The sequence below is a fragment of the Microtus oregoni genome, unplaced genomic scaffold (genome assembly GCF_018167655.1).
Source record: "Microtus oregoni isolate MIOR12 unplaced genomic scaffold, Mior012 000014F_ref0000157, whole genome shotgun sequence".
Lineage (NCBI taxonomy): Eukaryota > Metazoa > Chordata > Mammalia > Rodentia > Cricetidae > Microtus > Microtus oregoni.
The window spans coordinates 48,326,389-48,354,074 of NW_024543073.1; the positions used below are offsets into that span (position 1 = coordinate 48,326,389).

At 41.6% G+C, this 27,686-nt stretch overlaps 1 protein-coding gene across 5 annotated transcripts in view; it reads left to right on the forward strand.

Annotated features, from left to right (window-relative positions):
* Positions 1 to 27,686, forward strand: part of Inpp4b (inositol polyphosphate-4-phosphatase type II B) — a 766,439-nt gene that overhangs the window by 418,029 nt on the left and 320,724 nt on the right. For all 5 annotated transcript variants that reach the window (XM_041663514.1, XM_041663517.1, XM_041663511.1 and 2 more), the window contains exons 7-8: positions 17,173 to 17,291; positions 19,992 to 20,108. In XM_041663514.1, coding sequence (XP_041519448.1) covers positions 17,173 to 17,291; positions 19,992 to 20,108 — 236 coding nt within the window. The remainder of the gene's footprint in view (positions 1 to 17,172; positions 17,292 to 19,991; positions 20,109 to 27,686) is intronic.

Here is a 27,686-nt window from a genome sequence, read left to right on the forward strand (position 1 = left end):
TCTTATTCACATTTCACAGACGAGTCTGGCCCTTTGTGTGATGGCGTCGAGCGAGAATATGAAGGCATCTAGATTTTTAACTACAAAGACCATGCTCTCTGTGGTTGACTATTACAAGTACAGGAATGGCAGAGAGAAGAACAATAAAATGTTATCTAAGACCAGCATAATTGTTTTTGCATTGTGGAAGTAATTAGAGATTTAATTGAAGAAGGGAAAATGAACCGATTAGAGTATTTTAACTAGTCTGTTGTGTGGCCGTGACTCCCAACACCTGAGATTTAATGCATTGTGCGCTGGGATCTTTGCTTGTCTCTTTAATGCTGGTCTAAAAGCCGGCACAATACTGTCTGTTACTGTTGAGAGTCATGGCGTCAGTCACCAAGCCAGAAGTACACAAGAGCAAAGTTTTCCTTCCTCCTTTTTCTTGCCATGCCTGTTTCCTTTGACTGCAGCTGAGTTGCTGTGGTGTGAGTGTATTTCCCCCTCACATTTCCACTTTGGCTTGGACTTTTAAACAAATTGTGGGGTGTTTAATTTTTTTCTAAATGTTCTTCTTCTACCTTTATTATTTGTGTCTTTTATTCATGGCCAACATTCCTCATCCATTTTATTTCTCTTTCTGTGTGATTTACCTTGCATTGTCTAATTGCTGAGAGCTCTGCTCTTTGGAATGGAATACTTTTGAAGCCTTTATTGGTAGTTATGGGTAATTGGGGAATCAGGTCTACCTCAAGGTTTTGTTCATTGGGTGTTTTGGCATCTTGTTAAAGTTAAAGCCTCTGAGACTGTGGGGTGCAGAATCCCTTAATGTTGTCAGTGTGGTTGAATGTGGTCAATTAACCTTCTCATTGGGCAACTAAGTGTATCTCAGACCAATTGAGACTCACGCTATGGAGAAAAGAGATCAGAGAGTGGAGGGGAAGATTAAGAAAAAGTCCTACTGTAGAAAATATCTTTCCCCAAATGCTTCTTTGTGGAGCGGTTACCGTATGCAAATGCAAACAGACAATGCTGTTTGTTTTTCTACTGGAAGAAGTTGGACCTTTGGAGGTTGAGCAACAAGACTGCAGTCACTGTCTAGAAGGGAGAAGCCCGAAGCTTCTTGAGTCCTCTCTCCCTTCTTTTTCTGTCCCTCTCTCCCTGTAACAAAAGTTGCTCTGAAAGGGGTCAGAAATCATTTTCAGCAAACAATGTATCCCCAAATCAGAGTGTATTCAAATTCAGAATGTCAGTTTTGTTTTAGAATATGTAAACATCCATAGCAATGTAAAGACCAATGGCTTTAAAATAACATTTAAGGGCCTTTCTGAAATTTGCAATCCTTGCTTTTATGTAGTTAGAGCTTTCAACTTTGTTCCAAAGCTCTACTGGATTTGTCCATTTATTTGTCTCAGGATTGTTTTAAACATACAGCAGCTAAAACTTGGCTTCTTGATCTGCATTCCTGTCACCCAAATATTTGGCCCCCTTAGGATGCACATGTTTGTGAAAACACCAGCATCTACTCAATGAGCGACATACCCAAACTCTCACTCCGCTGAAACAACTTATTCCTTGTCAGCATGCCTCAGAGTTACCCTCTATTTCTTCATATGCTGCATATGCATATGCTGAACAAGTCCTGTAAATTCAAGCAGTGATATTGCCCCCTCCACTGCATCAATGCCAAACTATGGCAGGTGGGGGGGCTGGCCTCTGAGCCACTCAAGGAAGTTTTCAGGTGTCAGCGTGGTTTTCAGTCTCTCAACACAATAGCCAGAAGTATCTAAGGTGACTTCCATGTCCCCTAACTCTAGTCCTCCAGTGGCACCCAGTCTCACAGTCTGCATGCTGCTTACTGAGTTCTGCCTAGATCTTGGGGAAGCCTGGCAGTTGTTCCTTTCCACAGAATACTCTGATCCAGACCACCTTGTCCTTCTGCCCCTCACGTGTGCTGAGCATTGCCTACATATTAAGGATATTGGCTCCTTATGCAGCAGCCAAGAGTCTGCTAGACGCTTGTCATGACCCTGACCTCCAGCTCTCTCATTTTATTTCCCTGTTTAGAATGCTGGCAGCTATATGAAACTGTTACCCAGAACCCCAAAAGACACATTTCCTGCATTCAGGAAGCTTCCTTGGGCTGGGTGCATACGTGAGTTCCAATCCATACAGTGCATTGCTGTCTTTAGAGATGCTTGTGAAAGTGTTTTATACTGACTGCAAGCATATTGTTTGAAAACTTAAATTCAGGAAGCCTAATGTATACAATTAATTGATCATATTTTATGATTTCCATGTTCTCTTCAGAAAAGTGGAGTCTTTGGGGCTTTGGGGTTCTTCTAGAAAGAACTGACATAAAGAATGTGTTATGGAAAATATGATTAACAAATGGGTTCTATAGCTGAGTTGTGTCTGACTATCAAGATTTGAACCACATGTGTGCCCAATCTGATGCTCAAAATTCCTCACAAGATAACTTTGAAAGCCCCAAAGCCCTGTGCTGATGACACTGGGAAGTTAGCAGTCCATGTTGAGATGTTCTTAAGAGTAGACACTTCTAGATGGCAGCAAGAAGAACCCCAGGAGGCAACTAAGATAACAGAAATGGAATGGTCAGAAGACTGGAGATGGCATTTGAGCCTACAGCATGGCACATAGGGAAGCAGAACTAGGCTGCATTGGCTGCACTGCCAGCTCTAGACCTCTAGGTCCTGACTGTGACCCTGGCTATCTGCATAACCATGAACAATTCTTTTCCACTGTAGTTTTTTGTTTGTTTTTGTTTTGTTTTGTTTTGTTTTTCTCAGATTGAACAAGACAGTTTCCTAAAGCAGCAAGTTGATGACAGGTGTATAAGGATCACTATCGTGCCAGGATGTGAGGATCACTCTGTGGCATTCTAGTCATTGTTTCATATTAATCCTTCACCCTCCCTGACATTCTTGTAGTAAGGAAGGGGTGCTTGTTGGTTCCCAGCAGCCTGGCTATCTTAGACCTGAAATAATCACACAGAAACTCTATTAATTAAATCACTGCTTGGCCCATGAGCTCTAACTTCTTATTGGCTAACTCTTACATCTTAATTTAACCCAATTCTATTAATCTGTGTATCGCCATGTGGTTTACCGGCTAATGTTTCCAGCATCTCTCTACAGAGGCTCCATGGCTTCTTTCTGATTCTGCCCTTCTTTCTCCCAGCATTCAGTTTAGGTTTCCCCACCTACCTAAGTTCTTCCTTGCTATAAGTCCAAAGCAGTTCCTTTATTCATTAACCAATAAAAGCAACAGATAGACATAAGGACCTCCCTTCTGTCATCATTTCCCCCTTTCTGTTTAAATGAAAAGGAAAGTTTTAACTTAGTAAAATTACATGTAACAAAACAAGTATCAAGCAAGTATTACAGTTACAATATTTACATCTACTTTATCTTTTATCATAACTAAGGAAAACTATAACTATAATTTTTCAACTACATCAAAGACTCCAGAAGGATATAATATTGCCTACATAAAGTACAATGTTAGCAACTTCCAAACCTCTAGAAATGACAGAGACATCTCACTGCCTGAACAGCCACCCAAAGTTCTTCTGTACCATTGGGGTATCCATCTTCAGCCTAAAGGCACATAGTATCCAGCAGACTTTTCCATGAAGCAGGAAATTTAAAAGACACTTCCAGTTTATCCAGCAGACTCTTTCGTGAAGCAGGAACCCCAAAGGACCATCTCACCTTTAGGCAAGTTCAGCAGTCATTTCTCTGCAGGTCCTGCATTTGTAGACAAGAAGTCCAGGCAAGAGCAGTTTCTTGCCCAAATTGCTAACCAACTCAATAAAGAGCCTCTTCAATGCCCATCCTCCTCTTGAAGTAGCTTGGTGATGCCAGGAGCAGATGTATCTCATTGTCATGAAAAGTCTTAAGTTCTTAAACATTTTAAATGCCATATTCTGTAATAGAATGTATATCCATCTGAAATACATCTCTGTACATCTAGAAAACCTAACATGACTACAAACTTGACTGTTATAGATGACTATCTATTATACTACATTTTTAAATGAGCTGCACAAACACAATACCTTAATCAAGATCAGAAATACATATACATGTAACAAAATTGACCTTAAATTTGTATCAATAAACCAAGATCCACACCAATGCAAATATTTATAGCATATCCCCTTTTAAATGTAAATAAACATTTATAGACAATATTTGGGAATATGGGTATAGTTTTCTTCATACTGCTTCCTGCTGATTGTTGGGCATAGTAATTTTTGGGGTGTTTATGGCAACCTTCAGGGGTCTTGTTCTATTCAAACCATAGCAGTCTGAAAGCAATCCACAGGTTCTCATCTTCTGTGGAAACAAGAGAAGAACATCTTTTCCAAAGCAACATATCCTTAGACCCAAATTTGGAAATCATGATACCTTTATAATGTACATGATGGTTTAGCTTAGCAGTGCGTACATGAAATATCTCTCTGTACTTAGCTCATTCACAGTCAAAGAACTCAAAGATAACACAATAATATACAGAATCCAGACTCTCTGTATATATTCCATGTTTACATGGCTTATTTCTTTTACTCTATTACTTTTTAATATTTCATTTAATCTATGACTGCTGTAAACCATTTACTTCTTTTCCAACTCTCTAAACTCTTTTTCTTCTCTCTACGTACATTTATCTAACACTGTTACCCATTTAGAGGTCTTTTATGTATGAATCTGTCCTATTGTGTATCCTGTAATTCTTTTAATTCTTTTTTTTTTTTGAGACAAGGTTTCCCTGTAACTTTGGTGCCTGAACTGAAACTAGCTATGGTAGACCAGGCTGGCCTCGCACTCACAGAGATTTGCCTGCCTCTTCATCCCAAGTTCTGGGATGAAAGGTGTGTGCTACCACCACCCAGCTGTATTTGTAAGTCTTAATGTGCCATTACTAGTATATACATTATTTTCTGCTTGCCCCACCCAGTCCAGCATGGTGGAGCCACTTGCACCTCTGAGGCATGCACAACACCCCACTTACAGGCACACAGCCAGTCCATGTTGCTACCAAGCAAACCACAATACACTACTCACAAACCCCATACAATTGCTCGGTTTCCCTAAAGAGTCAGAGTTTTTGATAGCAGCATGGCCCACAGCTGGGAAGCTGCCATTTTGAAACCATGCAGCTGCTACCATTGAATCAGTAAAACCTCTTTTAAAGGAGCTGCAGCATGCCACCTCAAGCAAAACCCATTTGGAAAAAAATGCAGCTAAACTTTGTTTTGTTAGTGTCTAGAATTTCTTTTCAAGCACTCTCAACTTTTACACTGGCTCCAATTTGTTGGAAGAAGCCACTTGTTGGTTCCCATCTGCTCAAGCCCGAAATAATAAGCATCCTTCTTCACATTCTAATTTCATATCTGTAAATTGTGGCTAATAGCTCCTATTGCCCACAGTGTTTGACCTAAGAATATGACTATAAGAAGTATGTTATTAATATATTATTGGTAATTTCTTAAATCATTTTGCCCACATCATCTCTGTAACTGGATCTTTCTGAGCATCCAGTGAGAATGAGTAGAATTATCTGTATTTTCAGATGAAGCTAAAGGAATATCTTTTTTTAAAAAAAAGAGTGTTTAGAATATAGACAGGATGAAAAAATTTCCCCCAAGCCCCAATAGAAGATGTCTTCTATTGATTTTTATTTACTTTAGACAGGGTCTTGGTACATAGCCCAGGCTAGTCTCAAACCCACAATCTTCTTGCAGCAGCTTCCAGAGCGCCAGGACTGCGGAATACAGGCATGTGCCAGCTGGACTGTTTCAATGCTGCCTTTGTTCTTTTTAATTTATTCTATTTAGTTAACATTTTTTCATTTATTTTACATACCAACCACAATATCCCCTCCCTCCTCTCAACCCCTTCTTCTCTCACATAGGCTCTTGCTTATCCTGGAGGCGTAAGGAGGTTCTTTGGAGTTTAATGTGATGGTTTGGACCACTTTGTAAGAAAATGTTCGTTATCCCTGGGTTCCAAGCAGTTTGCCAGAGAGAGCTACTCTGATATTCTGTAGGTCTGAGCTGTCCTCTCAGAAGGCCAAAATACTCTGGAAAAATAAGCTCTTTGGTGTCTGCAAATACCCCACTTTGAATTAGCTGTTCTTCGTTTTTCCCATAGACTGTTGAAGTAGTTGTTTCAAGCCAACACATACTCTCTGCCCCCAGCTTCCCCAGCATTGCTGTCTGACCTCCACATTCCACGTAATGTGACAATTCCATGGGTCACAAGTCAGCAGGAGCTGTAACTGACCTGGTTGTGCTTTCTAGTGCCTGTGAGGCAACATCTTACCTCAGAGAACTTAACCCTCAGTGTGGTCTTAGCTAAAACTTGTATTGAGATACTTCTTTTTGGTTGTTAGCACAAAACCTCACATATCCTTGAAGACGTGAGCAAAAGCAGGATCCCTTCAAGAGATTCACAATTTGTTCAATAAAGAAAGGCCAAAACAAGGGCACATGAAATGAGAGATTAATCATCCCTTAGAAACATCTAGTTTTTCTATTTCTTTTTACCCTTAGTTTTTAATCTACATTTTACATGGTTAATTTTATTTTATGTTTTAATTTTACTTGTGAGATATTTATCAATAGGCTGAAAACAATTTAGCAGTCACACACACACACACACAACCCGAGTTTGTTGATTCTGTTTTGTTTGAGACAATGCCTCTCATAATGCTTGCTAAATTCGGACTAGCTATAGACTTGGGAATGACCTCAAACTCATGATCTTCCGGTCTCTGCCTCTACCTGTGGGGATTACATCACGATTCCCAGATATTAAAACTATTGATTTCACACATATAAGTATTGAACCCAATATATTCACAGGAAAAAAATTACTTTAATTTAAGCACCACTCTCTAAAAAGCAAGTCCTGGGCACAATTTGTCCTTAGAACCCTTTTAAAGCAACTTGCATTGAGAAAACGCATCCGGAGATGGCGTTCTTCGGTGTGTGTTGGAAGCACACGCATGACTCAGTGTGCTGGATGAGAAATCAGCCAGGAAGTGGCTGTTCCCTTTGTTTCTTCCTGCCCAGACAAGTGGACCTCAGAGACCCTGGTAGCTGCTGTTCCCTCAAGACATCATCTCAGGTCCTCCTCCCCAGACTCCTACACAACAACCAGGGTGTAGATTCAGTTAGAATTTAGCAACTTTGTGCACCCTGCCCTTAGCCATCCCTTCTGGCAGCCAACACCCCCAGTGTCCTGAGACCCTTGTTGGTACCGCCTCTCTCCACCAACTACATTAGCCTCGTCTTTTAGGGCAAGGTAGAGCCCAGTAACCATGGACCTTGCTGAACTCATTAAGTAGCCTTATGCGTGGTAGGAATTTTGTCTGCTCCTATGCCAATGGCAACTGTTTTGGAAAAAAATGTTACTCTTGGAGAAAAGAAAGTGAGAGTCTCTCTCTGTTTCTCTCCCTTCCTCCCTTCCCTCCTCCTCTATATCTCTATGTATGTATTTATGTATGCATCTATGCATGCATGTATGCATGTATGTATGTATGTATGTATGTATTTGCGACTCAGGGGTCAACTCTGGGTATTATGCCTCAGGTGCCTTCCACCTTAGTTTTAGAGACAAGGTCTCACTATTGTGGCGCTCACCAAGTTGTCTAGGCTTGCTTGCTAGCAAACCCCAGGGATCTGCCTTTGTCTACCTTCCCAGCAGTAGGATTACAAGCACAGAAAGAACCACAGCCATCTATTTAAGTACGTTTTAGGGACTGAGGTCAATCCTTGTGCTTGGAGACCAGTGATTCTATTTTAGTTCTACAGATTCCTTTAATGGGATGTCAATATTCCTCTTAGTATTCAGCGGAACCCGGCTTTCCTCCTTGGAATAACTTTCTCCTGCCTTCTGAAACAGCACATATGTTCCTGCTAAAAAGAACAGCAGCAAGCAGCACGCACTGGCTGTCTTTCTGAAGTGGAATGTGGGCTGGGAGCACGCTCAGACAGAGCCATGCCTGTGTGCACTACCAGGCGATGCCAGGCCAGTTGACGGTTTGTGGCATGTTGGTGTGAGATATCAAAATCCAAAGAGACTCAAGCACAGACTTGTTTATGATCCAATTGCTTGACGATGGAATCTGAGCCACCTCGGGAATATTCATGAAAACAAGACAAAAAAGATTTTCTAAGGATTGACACCAGAGAAGCTGAGGGAACAGGGCTTGAGTTCAAGAATGGAAGTCTTCTGGTACTGACAAGAGTGATTTGGTGAAAAAAAAAATGTTCTTTTTATATGCAAATTAGCTGTCTGCCTTACAGCTGGCATTTCTCGCTCCCCAGCCCAGATAATCCAAGTGTGTTTTCAGAGAGCACCATTGTTCCAGGCAGAGTTACATTTTCTTTTCCTTTCCCCAGACTGCCCAATGACGCCTTTTGATCTGGCATTGGCTATGGAGTGGATTTTAGTCTCTATAATGTTCCCTAAGTAAAGATGTGAGTTCCAGCTTCTTGGCCACCTTTTCTCCTCTGATGGACATGTTTCCACTTAACACACACAGAGACACATATAAATTGTGGTGACTTAGTTTTATATTGTTCCGTACATGACAAAGTAAAACATTTTATTTCAAGGCATATTTTCCAACCCTAACGTAGCCTTTTAGAAGAAAGAAATCAGTTTTATGTGTAAGAGAATTGCCTGGAGTGGAATTTAGGAGCAGTGGGCTCAAGTTTCAGTGCGGCAAGAACTGCAAAGCCAGCCTTCTGAAGCCAGTTGGCAATTCCTGCCTGTAAACCATCACCTTGATTCCCCGAGAATTCTATCATCTGTTTCTTCCCAACAGCATTAGCCTCGTGCTTTCCCCAAACGTTATCCGAGGCCGACTCTCAAGAGTGTAGAATCTTGAAATTCCCATTCGAAGCTGATCCTCCACTGGGTGGGCAGACGAGTCAGCTGTATGGACAATTGACTGTGACTCTGAGCACTGACTTATTGGTTGCTGGGATTTGAACTCAGGACCTCTGGAATAACAGCTTGTGCTCTTAACCGCTGGACCGTCTCTCTAGTCAACACTGACTTATTGGTAAAGTGAAAAAGAGAGTCTTCATTCTTGAACTTCACGTCGTAGTCTACAGATATCCACTGACTCCCCCTTCCTCCCAAAAAATGCATTTGGACTTGATGGAGCAGTGAGACTGAGCGGGTCACACACTGTCGCCCTGGGTCTGATCACAGAGCTGACCAGAGTCCATGTTCCAGAATTAACATCGCTGGTCCCACAGTCTTGGCATGATTTACATATCACCTTAGAGGACAACAGTCGTAGAATCTAGCTGGTGGCGATTTAGAAGCTCACACTCACAGTGCTGCCCCAGTTTGCCTTAGGAACTCCGGCATTAGGGTACCCTCCATCCATTCCTTTGCTATCTCTTCTTAGTCCAAGTCACATGAATGTGGATGTTACCTTTCCTGGGAGAAATATAGTGACTTTGAACTTCGGAAATCAGATTTTTTAAATTTTATTTTAAGCTGGTGACTAGAAAGGGAAAATAAAAATGTATAGAAATGAAGAAAACTTTCTAAGGCTTCAAGTGTTTCCTCTACATGCCCACATTTATACATTTAATCTTATTTTTCCAATAACTCTGGGTTGTGTTGGCAGTTATACATGGTTATAGTCTCTTTAGGGAAGTGTATGTTAATTAAAATCTCCCACACAACACTTAAGGAGAAATTAACATTTTTTATTATGTCTACAGAGGTTTCAAACAAGGTTAGTAAACTGAGAGGAGACAATGTCGTTTGTCCTTGACCCTGTGCGTCTCAGATTTTATGAACACTCAAGCAGCGGTTCCTGTGACCGTGTCTTTCAGGATGATGAGAGGAACATGTGTTAAAGTGTAATTTGAGATATTAGAGAAGAAAACAGAAAGCAATAAAATCTATGAGAAAAGTTACAGAAAGCAGACATTTTCATTAAAAAAAAAAACCTAGAAGGAGCAAAGAGACAGAGGATTGAAAAAAACAATAAATAAATTAAAGACAGCTCCAAATTTCAGGGGGCAGAGAATGGACGTGGAGGAGAGCTATACCAATGGCTATAGATCAGCTCAATACCGTAACAGTTACGTTCTTCTAGGAAGCAGCTCTAAGATCATCTTACAGAGGATGCCCAGCTGCCCATGGAGCTCTCCTTGTGTGTGGGGGGGCTTGGGTACCAGGCAGGAACACTGTACATAGTACTCCTTTCCTTCACCCAGTTGTGTTCCTAAGTATCTAGTCAGGGAACTAGGCAGCATTGCCCAATAAATCTACTCGGGAGGTCTGTAGTATAAGGATGGGCATCCCAGGCTTCATGGAATTGTTTCTTAAAGTTCCTGAGGGAAAGAAGGGGGAAAACAAACACCAGTCAGAGGCAACTGAAAATAAGAAAGCCTAATACCCTGGAGAAGCAATTAGGGAGAGGGTCTATTAGACTCTGAAGTGTTCTATACATCTTTCTCTGTAGGATGCAAATTAACTTAATCTATATGTAATCACTGGTGTAGACTGGTAACTGTGAAGCCCCGCAATGAAATCCGATGATTTATTGGACTGCAGACACAAGCGAAACTGGTGTATCAATTTATCAGTAGAATCTAATTTTCTACAGTACAAGAAGAAACACCGTCTAAGTGGTATTCTGGAGAAACAAAACCAAACATTAAGAATCTGAGCTACAGATAAGACCCTGTCCTCAGGCTGCAAAAGTCTCTCTTAGTTCTCAGGGAAGAGGCAGATCCTGATTGCAGAGGTGTTTGGATGAGAACGGTGTCTGTCATTTGGGACAAGCTGGAAAGCGATGTTTATTTCTCTAAAGCCCTGTGGGTGTAAGGCCACATATCGGATCTAGAGTACTTCCTGTCTTGTGTGGTGTGACCTCTTTTGGTCTTCACAGGCTTCATATTTCCCTAAGAACAGTCAGGGCACAGAGTTCCTTACACTTACGTTAGTGCACAGGTGCACTCCCATCCGGCTACCCTCGGTTCTGCTTTACTGTTTTTAATTGCAAGGTTTTGCTGGTGTGGTAATGCAAGTTCTTAATGTGAGCACTTGGGAGACTGAGGCCTCACAAGGTCAGCCTTTCACACATACACACACACACACACACACACACACACACACACTCACACATACCCACACACATTCACATTCGATATATTCACACATAACACACACTCACACATAGACATATAGCCACACATACACACTCACACACATGTAGATATTCACACACACACTCACACATACACAGACACACACATATACACTCACATACACAGAGATATATACTCACACACATACTCACACATACAGACTCACACAGACTCTTACATACATGCACACTCATACATATGAAGACTCTCACACACACACACTCTCATACACACACACATAATCTTATTATTTGATTTAATACTATGACAGAGAATTTTGGCAGTAGCAATTTAAATAAGAAAAGGCTTATTTGATGTCCTAGTTCCCGGGTACTGTCCACCTTGGCAGGGAGTCATGTGGAGTAGCAGGAGACACCAGGTCGTGTTGCATCCACGGTCAGGAATCAGAACGATGAATCCTGCTGATCCGCTCACTCTCTCCTTTTTAATCTTTCTGAGCTCTGATCCAATTCCAAGGAAAGTTGCCACACATTTAGGGCGACTCTTCTTACCTCAGTTAAACTAATATACATAATCCCCTACAGCCATTCCCAGAGACTTGTCTATTCAATTCTAGATCCTGTCTAGTTGATAATCAATATCAACTACCATCATTACCTTATATGGTTTTTATGCAAAATCTACCTTGTCTTCGTTGTTGTTTGCAGGGGTCAAACAGAATGAGTCATTTGCAAAAATCCATAGTTCTTCAGGCATGATGCAACTAGTAAGCACAGTGTTATCTTCATCCAAAAAATAAACAAACAAAAAACAAAAAGACAAACCTTCTTTAGGCTAGGGATGTAACTTATTGATAGCACGCACACTATCCCAGTACATATGAAGTCCTGGGGTCCCTATCCAGTACCATACAAACTGTGGGTTGGCATGTGTCCTAACCCATTATAATCAAGTAGAGACTGTAGGATTGGAAGTTCAAGGCCATCCTCAAAAACACAGAGTTCAAGGCAACCCTGGGATACATGGTATCCTGTCTTGACAACAAAGTAAAAATCCAAGTATTTCTTTATTATACTATGCAGTGTCTCCTCTGCTTCTCATTTTTCTCTGGCTCATCTTATCAGAGAATTTTAGAACTCTGGAAAGCTGTCATGGTACCCCACCCACTTCCCCAGTCCTCATCTGTTCACTTCTAGGGGAAAGGGGGGGGGAAAGAGGGGAAACATGGCCAGTTGTGAGTAACACTGGATGGATACTGGTAAGGCAAGAAAAGGATCGAGCTCCACAGGGGAAATGTTCTTGGGTGGAAGGAGAGGATTGTCTGGGCTATCTACGAACACAGGTACCCCAAAGCTGGCATCTGTCTTCCCTCAGTCCTGTACCCCCAACATCCACTGTAAGCCTCAGACCTCCTTGAATGGACAGTTGGGCTATTCTCTGATGTGAGTCAAGAGACTGTTTTCAGCTTCCAACTACAGTTGCCTAGAGTGATGGAGAGACTCCTTGGGCCTAATAGACATGGCATGATTTAGATAGCCGCTTGAAACACAAGCTGAGATTCTATTTAATAATGACAGTGTTTTGTGGATGATGGAGTCTTTGACTTGAGAACAATCCCCAAAATGCCCTCTCTTTGACCTCAGGATCCTCAAATAATAGAATAATTACCAGAGCAGAAGCCATTCTTTTTTTTTTTTTTTCTAGCCGTCCAAGTCACGCTGCAAGCATCTGGAACAGACACTGGTAGCTTCTAGCCCTCAGGCTGAGGTTAGCCGTGGGTGGGTACTGTGGCTTTTCTAGTGCTCACTCACAGGGTGGCTGGGATTTCAGAGCTTGAGCAAATCCCAGAATGCGGCCACACTGGCTGCCGTTTCATGTCCTTCTGGTGGCTCCTGTGCCTCCTCCCAAGACACACAGGTCCCCTTTATCGTCATCACTGCATTTCCATCTGCAAGAGAAGAGCTGCCTGGCCCCTGTACAAGCCTGAGCCGGGTTAAGTTTTACAGCCACTTGGCTCAACATCATTGGAAGAACAAAGGGAACCCTCCTGTTGCAAGACGCTATGTAAAGTCATCAGAAAAAGAATCATTTATAACTAGTTCATATTTTTCTATGAAAACCAAAAATTATAATTTCTGTCAGTTACTCCATTTCCCTCCTTTCTGTTTTTTTAGGGGAAAACAGCCAGTCAATGGGATGAGCACATTTTCATCCCAACTTTTCAATATAAGTATTTTAAGCTCTTGATCTTGGGAAATGCTTTTCAATGGCTATGTCCAAAGAAAATTAGTAAAAAGGCAGACACAAAAGTTAAAAAGCCACTGAGGAATGCATCACTTACTAATACCATTTAGTTAAAGCAGAATTATTTTTAATCAACCATTTAATAAGTATTTTTCCCATTTCATTAGCATAAATTAATTATGCCTAATTATGAATTTTTACATATTTTCATATATGTATTTTGATAGTATTCATCACCCATTACTCTCTATGACTGCCTTATTCCCACTCTTCCCAACCATTTCCCTTCTATGTTCATGTCATTTATGTGTTTATTTTGAAGGCCTAGTTGTTTAATTAAAATTTCTTGCCAGCAAGGTGTCACTTATAAGGACAGAGCCACCTTACCAGTGGCTACACCACTAGGAAATGCTCTCTTTCTTCTCCAGCCACCATTGAACACTCATGGAGTTTTGGGGGGATATGCAGTAAGAATTCTTAAATAAAACAGAAGCAAAGATGCGCAGATGTCGCAGTCCTCTGGTGGGAAACACTGAGGAAGGCTGCTTATCCAGGGTACTCTGGAGTAGAGCTCCTGGGAAGTAGAGCCAGGGGAAGAAGTCTGCTGTGGAAGAGGGGCGGCACAATCTCGGCTTCTGTGAGCTCATTTTCAGGGTTCTTGTCTTAGTCACTTTGTATTGCTGTGAGAAGAAGTCACAACCAGGACAATATATAGAAAAAGAGTTTCATTTGGCTGCTACTTCAGTTAGCATCTATGATGGTGGAACATACGAGTAGCTGAGAGCTCTCATCTCAATCCACAAACAGGGGCAGAGAGAGAGCCTTGGGAATCACACAAATCTTTTGAAGCCTCAAATCCCAGCTCCAGTGACACATGTCCTCCAACAAGGCCACACCTCTTAATCCTTCCCAAGCAGTTCCAGCAACTAAGGACCAGGTATTCAGATATGTGAGCCTATGGGGGACCATTCTCATTCAACCCATCATAAATCTTTATTGACTACTGAAAAATCCCATGCAGTTTAGATTTCATAATGGTCAAATGAGTAGCATCTCCATGGAGTAAGCACTAACTTAGCCTTCACAAGCCCTCCAGGGGCAGTTGCAGGAGACATAGATTCATGCTTATCTGTTCCACTTTTTGATATGTGGTCTGTCATAGACTGGCACTTATAAAGAGATATAGATCTGGCAACAGTTTTTACAGAGTGATCTAAGTAGAACTATACCAATAAAGTTTATTTAAGTAGCAATGACATCAAATACTGTTAAATATTAATATAATGCTATTTGTAAGCATGAGTCTTGCATGTAGAAGTTTATCATAAGAGGCCCATGTTCTTTCCACCCTGACAGGTGAGGCAGTTGAGTGGCAGAGTTTGTGATTTATTTACTCTGTGTCACAGAACTAGAAAACAGGAAATCCAAGGCTACATTTTAGGAATTCTGTTGGATCTTGGGATCTCTCTCTGTCTCTCACTGACTTAGCATTAAGAAACAGTAAATGGCGTGGGCTGTTGTTCAAGCAGAAGAGAGATGAGAGCACAGTCTCCATCATAACTATTGTTGCTGTTGTTCTCTGTGCCTGGCTTTGAACATAGACAGTAGCTGATACAAATGGTGGTGTTGTGAGTGCTCTTCCGAGCTCATTCTTGGGGCATTGGGAGAGCTGCACAAAACCTTCATTTTATGTGCTGTCTGTTCTTACGGGAAGTGCAGCCAAGAGGCCCTCTGCTGAACCACAGAATAGCTGCTCGCTTCTGGGAAGAACCACAGCCACAGCCGATAAGAACTCAGAAGAGGTGTGACTTATTTTGATCAAAGGTGTCAAGAGCTCAGAAGGCAGGGGTGAAGCCGTCACCAGAGAGTGGGTGAGATGTGTGCTTTTGAAACTCAAAGCCCTTAGCTTTAAACCCCAAAGACAAGATACTTGTCAGATTCAGTAGATGTTCACAGTGAGCAGAAAGCCAAAAGGACCAATTCAATGAAACACACTCAAAAGGCAAGTAAAGGAAATGACGAGAATGACCACCAAAGAACAATTGCACGAAACCTTCCAGTGCAAGAAATTTCCCAGAGATATATTGATATATAGAAATCATTTGTAGGTAGGGTTTTTGTTTGTTTGTTTGTTTCTTAAGAGTAGATTTATTGGAGTAAGCAATAAATGATAGTAACAGCAGGACTTCCATTGGCAGATCCACTTTGCAAGAGATCATGTTGATATGCTAAAGAGAGAAACAGAGACAAGGACTTTTGATGCACTCTGAAGGTTCGGCGATGAGCAGAGTGCCTCAAAAATTGTGCAGGCGAAGTAAGCTGTGGCTGTTTGTTCCACTCGTGCTTTCATTTAGGGTTTCTGTTTTGCTTAAGCCGTGTGGTTTCAGTAAGGACAATATAACAGCAAAATGCTAGGCAGGAATAAAAAGACCCCTAGTTTGGCAAGAAGTGAAGAACTTGCATAGCCCCCCAGCATTGCTTGGTTATCAGAACTGGACTTAAACCAGGCTGGTTTCCTTTCAAAGCGCCTGTGTTTTCTGTCTCCTTCTGTTTCTATAAATAAGGAGCTCTGCTAGCCGTTGGGAGGTGATAATTGCATCTATAAATTGCTTCGCTTTCAAGTTTCAAATTTAAGCTGTGTTACCTTTGTCCTAGTGGCCCTGCAAATTGCAGAGGTACCATTGCAGAGTGTAAACACACCCTTCTCCTCTGCCTGTCTTCTTGGTCACTGAGTGGGTTGGGGACAGTCTGGAGCCCTGGATATTACCATGTATTACTCACAGGGCTGCGTCTTTTTTACCCTAGCAGTAGCTGCAGACTGTGGCAGGCAGGCCAGCAATTTTACCCATCTCTGCTGAGTGAGGTATTTTTTGATCACACTTAGTGGTTGATTTCAAGAAGTAGAAATTTTAAAAAAATCCAAGAAAATTCACTATTACAAAATCAGAGCAGAGAGAAGATAGGAGAGCAATACCAGACGTATTAAGAAAAGGAATTAAAACCAATCCCTCTAATTCTTTTTCCTTTTGCAAAACTAGAGACTGCTGTGTGAGAGGAGAAAATACTCCAGTAAATATGGCATAGTGCTGGAGCTGCAACCAGACCCAACTGTGTCAGAGAAAAGTTCTTAGAATGTGTGGCCCCTGGGCAGCAATTACCCAGTCCTTATCGGAGCTGCTTTCTCCCAGGACAGGACTGAATTCCAGACAGAGGGCACTTTAACCCCTGCCTGCTTCCTCTTGTGCTTGAGCTGTCTGGTAGGGTAATCACTCTTCCTGTTTCCGCAGGGTGGAGGACTGGAGGAGGCCAGTTCTAACACAGGTAGGGGAGGAACGTGAAGAGTGCATTCAGACATTCGTCTTAACCCAGCCAGAGTCAACAAGAAACATCTTAGTTTCCTGGCTGTGGCCCACATTCACTACAAGATGCAGGAGTGTGAATGAAAGCCCAGGGGTTAATGGCTAGTCAGAGTCCCGCAGACCCGGAGCTGTGTGCCGACATATTCACACGCTGGATCTGGGATCTCCAAGCACTCGAGACTTGCATGTGCTGCAGATGTGGTCAGTGGAAATGAACTCTCAATTCAGCTTGGCAGCACGTGACTTCCTATTTCTGTAAGGTACTTCCAAGAGACTTCCTCTGTAAAGCCAGCTGAGGTCCAGGAGATTTCCTTCGGCGAGTAGGCAAAGTTTGTTTCAGCTCTGGACAGAAGTTTGCCCTAAGAGATCGAGTGAGGTGTTTTTCTTTCTTTCTTTTTCTACTGTTGCCAGCGTGCAAGGATCTTGTGGCTCCCGTCTGTGATCGGAAACTGAACACAGTAGTGCAGATCTCAGTCATCCATCCGGTGGAGCAGACCCTGACGAGGTACTCCAGCACGGAGATTGTGGAGGTGAGCCTGGCACGGGTTTCTCTCGCCTATCGTCTCTCTCCCTCTCGCTGCGCCCGCTGTTGTCCCTGTGCATCGTGCATGCCGCTCCCTCCTCCCCCCATCCCTGCCTCTCTCCCGCCCCTCTGAACAGCTGACATAAGTTAGCCTGTGGTCTCTGGTCCTGCTGTTGCTTTCGTCTGTCATTAAGGAGCACAGATCTGAGGTTTTGAAGCACATGCAGAATAAACAGATGGGAAAGAATTTGACTTTCCTTTGAAAGGTTTTAGCTTTCTTCCACCGAAAACTTTCCACTGTGAATTCCAAGAGAACAGGATACTTGCCTGACTATTTGTGTGTCTATGTATATGATCTACTGTCTATATTGATTTTAAGGAGAATGAACATATTTAGTGATGGAAAAAGTTTAACGAACAGAGTTTAAAAACAGGTGAAGGGGATTTTGCTCTTTACAGTTTTTCCAGCCCAGTAGTGAAAACTTTGTATTCTCTACTATGTGTCTTTCAAAGCACAGTGTTTTCCAAAGAAAGGAAGGTGATTAACTTGATTAGCTATAATGTTTCCGGGCAAAATGTGTAAATGTTACTCATGGGATGAGAGATTTCCTATTTACATTTACTGTTGCTAATGCGACATTCACCGGGTATCGGGAAATTCATTATTGCGCTGGCTCACATTCGACCGGACAAGTTACCCTTTAGATGGTAACATTTCAGGACATCAGTGAGTGACAGATACTTATCTGAACATCCGGGGCTCTGGAGAGTGTCCCTGCAGCTCCTTCAGCTTCTCTTGTTTCTCTTTGACTTGTGCACCCCACTGTTGAGAATGTGGAGTTTCTCTGTCTGAACGTAGGCAGTCTGCTCTAGCCTTAACCGGCTTAGCTCACCGTTTGCTTTGAAGCAGTAGATGGAACTAATGATTCAGACTGCAGGAGAGTCATTTCTATTCTGGGAATGGCCTAAATCCTGTGTGTAACCCCGCGTCTGCTCTTTCACGCAGGCCTGAATCTGCCCTTTGGAGACTTTAAGTTCTAAAGCCAGTACAATATATGGTTAGCTCATAGTTCAATTAAAAGTAGATAAAGTCATTTTCTTAATGAAAAGACCTCAGTTATTATTATAACTTGGTTATTTTTAAACATTGCCAAATTTCAAAGTAACTTGATTTTGCTTTTATTATTTTGTTCTACTACCCTCATTTATTCTCCTGTGATAAAACACACATAATTTGAAATCTATTATCATAACTATAAAAGTAAATTATGTTGACTTTTATATAGAATATGCATAATTTTCTTAGCTGTTTTATTTACTGCCTGTCTCCAAATATGTCTGGCCAAGAAAATACCATTTTGTAAGTTCGAGGCCAGCTTGGTCTACAAGAGCTAGTTCCAGGATAGGCTTCAAAGTTACACAGAGAAACCCTGTCTCAAAAAACCAGAGAGAGAGAGAGAGAGAGAGAGAGAGAGAGAGAGAACCATTTGCCTTTTGAAGAATAAAAAGATGAGTAAACTAGTACCACAGACTTTTAGAAGTTTTAGTAGACTATTGGCTTACAGACTTTTAAAAACATTTTCAAATATATTTGGCCACACGTGTGTGTAAAATGCCTTGTTAGAGACCAGCTTTTTTTTTTTATTGAGAAAAGAAAAAAAAACAAATTTCCTCCTCCTCCCAGCCTCCCCTTTCCCGCCCCCTCCTCCCACCCTTCTCCCCCTCCTCCCACCCTTCTCCCCCTCCCCCCACTCCTCTCCCCCTCCCTCTCCAGCCCAAAGAGCAGTCAGATTTCCCTGCCCTGTGGTAAGTCCTAGGTCCACCCCCCTCCGTCCATTTCTAGGAAGGTGAACATCCAAACTGGCTAGGCTCCCACAAAGCCTGCACATTACGTAGGTTCAAAACCCCGTGCCATTGTCCTTGGGTTCTCATCAGCCCTCATTGTTCGCCATGCTCAGAGAGTCCAGTTTTATCCCATGCTTTTTCAGTCACAGTTCAGATGGCCTTGGTGAGCTCCCAATAGATCAGCACCAGCTTTTTAACAGTGGTTCCGAGGCCCTAAAATGTCTTGGTGACCACATTCCAAGCAATAATTGCTTTTCCCCAATCTATCAGGTTTAGACGACTTCTCACTAGTTTTCAAGTTTGTTTGTGGACTTAAAGGTCACCATTAAACATCTAAAAACAATCACACACTCATAGAGCATAGCTTTCTATTGAAGCAAAGTAAGAAAAAAACATTTTTAAAGAAATAGCATAGCATTTACCAATGGCTGAAGAAAACAGCTTCATTCAATTTGGTGAGGTGGTATCTTAGATTATTTGTCTCAATAATAAATATATATGTAGTATTTTATATATGTGTGTGTGTGTGTGTGTGTGAGTGTGTGTATGTATGTATATATTCAAATGTGCTGGCAACTTGAACTAAAGATAGGTTCTGATTACAACTTTTAAAACTGGGTTTATTTTAAAGTCCTTAGTCACTTAAAAAATGCAAGTTCACCTACTCAGTAGCGATCAGTACAGTGGGGCCCTGGGCTCACGGCCCACAAGCAACACTTGGCTCTTCAGATCTCTCTTTTCACAGAACTGTTCCTAGAAAAGCAGGCAAAGACACACTCTCTGTGTTCTCATTTGTCCCTGCATGCTGCCAGCTACAGTTGCTGCCTTACTGAATCCAAGTTATCTGCTTATGCTCTTTCAGGGAACAAAAGACCCACTGTTTTTGACGGGTGTCACATTCCCTTCCGAGTACCCCATCTATGAAGAGACTAGAATAAAACTGACAGTCTATGATGTCAAGGATAAGTCTCACAACACTGTAAGTATTTGAACTTCTTTCTCTGGGAATAGAGGGTGGGTTTTAGACTTTGCCAAGCTGTTGGACTTTGGACGCTACCAGAATTTTTAAACAGGGCTGTTTGGACTGCACTTATATTTGTCTTGTGGCTGTACTTTACTGTGTGTTGTTCAAACTCATTTGGCTTGTTCCCAGCATGGCAATTAGCTAGGGACAAAGACTTGCTGAACAGACCTATCTCTCTTTCCTAAGAAGGCTGATTTGATCTCTTGGCTTAGATATTTGCTGCAATTTTAAGCTGATCGGACGATAATTTGGGTGAAGGAACAGATTAAATAATAGTCCATTTATTAAGATATTGTAACTGCCAAAAACTGAAATCTGACGGTATTCCACTCGCACTATTTGTCTTCTTATACTGCGTCTAGAGAAACTATTTTTTTCCTGATGTTGTAAGACATCAATGTAAGAGGTTGTGGAAACTCTCAACTGAGTCTTACTCAGCTCTTTTACACCAAGGACTTGCAAAGTCTCAACAGCCTTTCGTCCTAGATACTCCAAGATTCCTATCCAGTTTGATTTTCTTGTTGAATGAGTCCTCTGTCTTGGTTAGGCATTTAGGTGTCCTGATACAGTCCATGATGATGTGACTTATAATTCCTGACCAGGTCCTGATGCTGCTGGTGAATACCGAGAAAGGGAAGCTGACCTTCCCCTTCAAGTATCTGTGATAATATGGAGGTCTATGCGTTTTTAAGGTAGCAGAATGATGGGATTTTAATACTCAAATATGAAGCAAGAGGCATGGAAGAGTTTTGATGGCACTTCGACCAGAAAGTTCCAACGAGGGCTCTGGTTGAAACCAAAGGAGGAGAATGGGCTTGAAGAACCACTCAAGGGTTGAAGTGTACACCCCACCCCCCCACTCTGCCTTGCTTTGGTCATAATAACTCTATACAGTGTATTAGAAGGAGCTCACATGTACTGGTAAAGTTATTTAGTAGAGGAAACATATATTAAAGAGATTTATGTATGTTTATATACATCAAACCAAGAAGATTCACTTCTTATAAATTATGGAATAAATGTCCCATTAAATGTAGGCATATTTAGGGGCTAGAAACAGCCATAGCAGTCACTGAAAAAGAGAGTTGCTTGCCTAGGATTCTGGACTTATTTCACCTACCAGCCTTGTGTTTAAGAGAGCTTGTTTTCTATATCTGCTCCTCCCTGAGGCATTGTTATAAAGAGAAAATGAGTAAATGTGTGGAAACTGTTTAGGGTCCAGCATATGCAGAGACATGAACAATTAGTAATTACTATGATTGTAGTCATCATTTTGCATAATAGTTCCCCATAACAGGTAAAAGCCAAATAAAAGTCTGATGAACAAAATCATTTTCTGTATTTAGTAGCTTTTCTCTTAAAAAAAAAAAAAAAAACAAAAAACTTTTTTTTTTTAATTGAAAGAGAATTCTAATTCAACTGCTGTTCATGTGAATCTGACTTTAGGGCGACCACTCCTGGGAGAGGCTAATTCTCTTTCTCTCAGAAGTTGTTAGTTGCCTATAGTTCTTTATCTAGGCATGAGACCTTTCAAAATCTCCCACCTCCATGTTTTCCTGACCATTGCTACCTTCAGGTCTTTTCTAGACAGTCAGCTCTAAGAGAGACTTTCACGGCTGACTTTCTGGTATTATAAGTCTTACAATCTTTCCTCCCTCTCTTCTCCACTGTTTGTATTCTAAAACAGATGCAAGAATTTAGGAACATTTTTCCTTTCTGTCTTCTTGGGAGTTATATATATATATATATATATATATATATATATATATAGCTTTTCTTTTCTTGATTTGGGGAACAACACAAGAAAATGGAGATTGTGGGGGGATGTAAATTAGGACTAATGGGTTATGCACAAAGTCCCCAACTTCTTCCTTGTCCCCACAAACTTCTGGCAGTTGAGAGAAAGAAATGGGTGGAAAATCATGGAGTGAGAGAGGAGCTGGTTCTAATGAAAGGTGGGCAGCCATGTTGCATCTGTACTGGGAACTAATGATCTGAGGATGTGAATGGAGGACAAGGAAGGGGAGCAGAAACAGTTGGCTTCACATCATCACACACATAATTAAAGTCAGTCCTGCTGCAATGCCCGAGTATAAACAGAAAGGACGGAGATTGTAAGCAGGGTAGAGTTTTAGGAATATTATGCTTCCGAAATTTAAGTTTGTCCCCAAGAGTTATGGCTGCTAAATTTTAGAAATGTCAGAGGTTTCTTAGCTACTTTTGTTGTCTCAATGGCAAAATACCTCATGGAAGCAACTTAAGGGAAGAAAGGTGTACTCCTCACTGTTCGGGCATACTGCCCATCAGACCAGGGAAACCAGAGCCATAGTGGCGAGCAGCTTTGTCCAGGGTGGCAGGAATCTACAACACAGCTTTTTATATCTTGGCAGAACAATAGAGAGAGAGAGAGAGAGAGAGAGAGAGAGAGAGAGAGAGAGGAGAGAGGGAACTGAAGTAGTAGTACTGGGTTATAATCCCAAAAGGCCTACTCCTACACTTCTAGTGGTCTATGCCTGAAGTACATGTCCAAAATGTCCCACAATCCCCAAGATCTAGGGACCTAACTGGAGCAGGGTATTCACACACATGAACCTGTGGTATATAGTTCACTCTGAAACCTTAACACAGTATTAACCACCCAAAGTGTCTTAATCTTCTACAATCCCGTCTACTTAAAATGCATGCATTTATTAATCCTCCACAGGTAAACAGCTCGCTTAGTCATCCGTTATACTTTCTGTTTGCTTTGTTGTGAAAACTCATTCTGTGGATTCCTTTAAAGACCTTCTTCTTTGACTGGCAGTGTTCTCATGTTAGCCTATTGGGTGAACTGGAAACTCTGGCTGTAGAATAAAATGTGGGAAACTTGAACATATAAGAGATGCAGCCGCTGTCATTCACCAAACGCTGTCAACTAAAGCAGAACCTGTTCCTTCCTGATGATGGAAGTGTGAATAGAAACACAGTTCATTAATATGCTAATAGTCCCCAGAGATACATGCAACACTGCATCTCTTCCCACCATCTCTTGAGGTTCCCTGTGGGGTGGGAAGAGGAAGTATGTGGGCTATATTACAGCTTATACGTGCATAACAACCTAAGTGCTTTAGATTCTAATATTTCTAGACAAAAGGAAGGAGACTGAATTTGTGTATGTTTGGGGAGACTGGTGATTATATACATATATTTTAAAGTATTTTAACTATGGTGCCAGCAACCTTTAGTCATATTAGACTTGGAATAGTCAGGTCTTCTTGATTCATTTGGCCTAGTCCTCTAGTGGGCTGAAGCCGAAGACTTGGTTGCTTGTGTCTTCCTGTGGAGTTTATCCTTGCTCAGAACTAACCAGTCGGATACATGTGACAGCTCACTGCTTCACGCTGCCTTGCAGACATACTTGTGTTAGATGCTACTAGAGAGAAAAGGTGATCTTCTCCTCTGTGTGTTCTTGCAATGCACACTGTTACCTAGCTGTTCTTACATTCTTCCGATCAACTGGACCTAAGGTTGATTACTTCAGTGACTCCCGCAGAAATGCAATTAATCTTCATAACAAACGTGAGGAGTCTGACTGTTGCTTCAGAGTGACTGTCCCTCACCTCGTTCATAGTGCCTTCTGGGACAGCTAGATGGTGACTGTTGGGCTGTGAGTTGAGGAGGAAAACAGGAACTGTCAAGATCATTATCAAGACTTTGTAATATTTTGGTTCTTCCCTCATTATGAAAAAAATATTTTTCTGAATGAATGGGTTGTTCAAATATGCCGCTGCTTGGTAGGGATCTAATGCCTGAAATAGAAATGTATGGGCTAGGTATAAAATCTCCTGGGACCTGAAATGTATTTTTCAGAATGTTATTTACAAAAATCAGCCTTAGGGACAAGCAGGTAAGGCGGGTCTTTCATATTACTGTGGAAACTTCTGAGCAAGGAGAAACTTGTGGCAAAGAATATCAGTATCAAAAGTGGTTTCTCTTCTTTTTCATGCAAGCTGGGGTGTTGGAAGTCACTGAATGAAGTTCCTTCTGCCCTGCTGAGGAAGGTTGTCCAATCAGCTAGCGTATGATTAGGTCAGAGCATTGCTTCTACCTGTGGTTGAAATGTGAATTTCTGCCCTGTTTAGCAGAAGTGTTCACTGACCTGCTTTTTGCCCTGGAGGTAAATAATTCTTTGCTCTATCTAAGACTGAATTAGTTCATAAGAGAATCTGGTGTGTAGTGGACACTAGGCAATCCCGTGGTTAGGAGATATAGCCTACCTCAATTTAAAAACCGCCAGTCACTGCTCCAACTGTCCACTAAAGCCTTACAGAGCATCAACAGCACCAGCCACAGTGCCTGTAAATGTATTGCTTCCTGTGTTCTCTGCCCCAGGTGGATACAGTTAGTACAGATCAATCCCTAGACAAAAGGACTCTGTTCTCTCATCTCTGGTGTCTGCACTGGCTCTCTCCGAACATTCAGTCTAACTAGTTAAGACACAGACCCTGGTATCAGGGAACGGCAAGAGGCGGAGGGAAACAGAAGGCAACTGAGACTGCCAACGACTGAAACTCTCTTGCGCGCTCCATGCGTGCTCCCTTTCATTGTCACAACAGTCCCTTAAGCGTGCTATCACTGTGCTCACCCTGAAGATGCAGCTGGTGTCTGGAGAATTTCAGACCATGTTAAAAAACTTTCAGCTTTCCAGGCTCGGCTATAGTGCTGTGCTACAGGCATTGGTGGTTAGCTCTCCTTCACTCCCCCCCCCCACATGGTACATTTCCATTTCAACAGATGTGTTAGGAACACTCTTGTCACAGAGCTTAAAAGCTTATTATTTTAAAAAAAAATCAGTGTTCACAGACAGGGAAAATATATAACCCAAATAGCCCAAATTTTAAGCACTTATAACAATCATATTCATATACACATATATCAAATGTTCATGTATATATTTGATTGACATTTACTTATTTCTACTATTTGACAACAATGAATGAAATATCAAATATCTGTGCTTTTATTATTTTTAATATATACGGAGGAACATAATTGTTAGATGATAGGGCAGATTCATATATGTATGTATATGTATATACATATATATAATATTATAATATATATAACTATCCATAAAGGAAAGTAAAACCTAGTGGGTAAGACTATTTATTTGTGAAATTTCTAAGTTTATGGCCAAACTTTTGTGTTTTCCACTTGACCATGTTTTTCTGTTTGTTTTGTGTTCTCTCTGTGGGCCTGTCACCACGCCCCCTCTCTCAGGCTTGGCCTCTGGGAAGGCATGGTTTCCAATGGCGCTAGAGATCTACACGGAAGGGGTTCACATGCTTCCAGGCTTGCTACTCTTTCGAAATGAGTTCGCCTCCCATGAGCCTGATGAAAACTGTCCTGCGTTCAGAAATGGGGTGCTTATTTTAAATTACTGTAGGCTTTCCATATAATAACATGGGTGGGTATAAAATGATGAGTTTATTAGCGACATATGCCCACGTAACTTCTACCTAAGACAGGATAGAAACCATTCCACTTTTTCCAGAAAATTCCCTTGTGTCTTTATGCAGCTAACATCCTATGCAAGCTCAGACAACCACTGTCTCATATTGGCACGACATTTATTCTTAAAATGTATGTGATTGAAGTAGTATGGAATGTTTCATCTATGACTGATGACTTTTGCTCAGCATGATGTTGAGATTCATTCATTTGCTGTGTGCAATCAATATCCCATCTTTGTTCTTGCTGAATTGCATGCTTTTGTGACAGGCCCCAATTTGTTCATCATCTCTTTATTGATAGACGTTTAGGTTGTTCCTCGTATTTGACAACGATGAATGAAACATCAGATGTTTGTGCTTTTATTCTCTTGGATATATACTGAGGAGCATAATTGTTAGATGTTACGGCAGATTCATGTTTACCTTTCCTAAAACAATGAAACTGTGTCCCAGGCCACAGTTGCTCCTTGCTACCTGACATTGCTGGTTCTTTTATTCAGCAGGAGTTCATCAATTGCATTTTCTGATGGCTGATTATATTTCAATCTTTATGCTTATTGGATATCTTTACCACTGAAGTTTACAAGCCCTCTGCTTTTCAAAGTGTGCTTTTGGTGTTGTTTCTGGGAGTTCTTTGTATACTGTGCAGACACACGCTCTTGGTGGATGGTCGTGCTGCGAGGTTGTTTTCAGTCTCTGGCCGAACAGTCTCTTTAGGGTGGACTTATAATTTAAAGCTGAGATTATTATTCTTTTAGTTCAAGGTTAGTGTTTCTTGTTTGGAAATTGTAATAAGAACACTGAAGATCTCCCTTCTAACAAGACTCTGCGTAACCTGACGCTTTAAACTGCAGTCTCAATGTGTACGCAATCTCTCGAAACTCTTCATCATAAAGAAATGAGACGTTATGCTTAGGAACTAGCAGGCATTAGCAGGTCCTTGATCACTGCAGCCCTTGTCTGCTGCACCGCAGTTTATCCCCCTGGTAGTGAGAGCGTGCCAGCCCTAAACTCCTCAGACGGTAGAGGCACAGTGTTTGTCCATATGGAATGAGCACCTATCACTTAACGTAATGTTCTCAAGGTTCATCCATGTCTCCTAGGGTGGACTTTCCTGTTTTCTTGAGGCTAAATGATGTTCTGCCACATGTATTGATCAGTGTCTTTATCCATTTCCTGATAAATATGGTCTGTCTCTCCCTGGCTGCTATTATGACCAGCACCACAGTGACCCCGATGTGCTGATAACTCTTGGAAATCTTGATTTCACTGAGTTGGTACGAATAACTACAATTGCTATATTATATTCATGTTTAATGCTTTCGCGGAAGAGTCTAGAAAGGGTCTAGTAATCCCTAGATTGCTATTCTATTTTGTTGGATGTGATCCTGGGTTTTCTGAAAGGTTTCTGTAATACGGGTTGCTTCTTAGTGTCATCAAGGTGATAGTCCCTTGTCCACATTTATGCCTTTGCCTTTCTACACCTCTGCATTCCCACCTCTGTCTTTGTCCCCCTCTCCACAGCGTGTGTGTCAAGTACATTGTGTTCTGCGTTACTCTGTAATGACTTTACGAGCCCTCTCCTGTTCCTGTTCTCTCTGTGGCTCCCACCTCTCTCACAGTGCCATTCCCGATCATCTCCTAAAGGGTCTTGTTAGTTTCTAATTCTGCTTTTTGTCTGTTTGGGACTTCCACAATAGAAGGAATGATATCGATTGGATATCCTGTCATTTCCCCCAGTTAAGATAAATGTTACCTGCATAGCGCAAGGCTGCTCTCCACGGTGGAATACTAAGAATATGAAAACAAAGTATCTGAACCCTACTGTTGTCAAACTGGCAGAGAGAAACTTGGGAAGTTGCAGCACCTGGCATCACTTCACTGTGTTTCACTTAGGTGAGGTGAGGCGACTTCCTGGTGTGTTTTGAGAAGGTGATCCATTTATTGCTAGTGATCACTTGAAGAGGGGAGCATTGTCCAAACTGTGTCTACCATTGCCCTACGTTCACACAGCATTCAGCAATGGCTGTTGTTTTAGTTG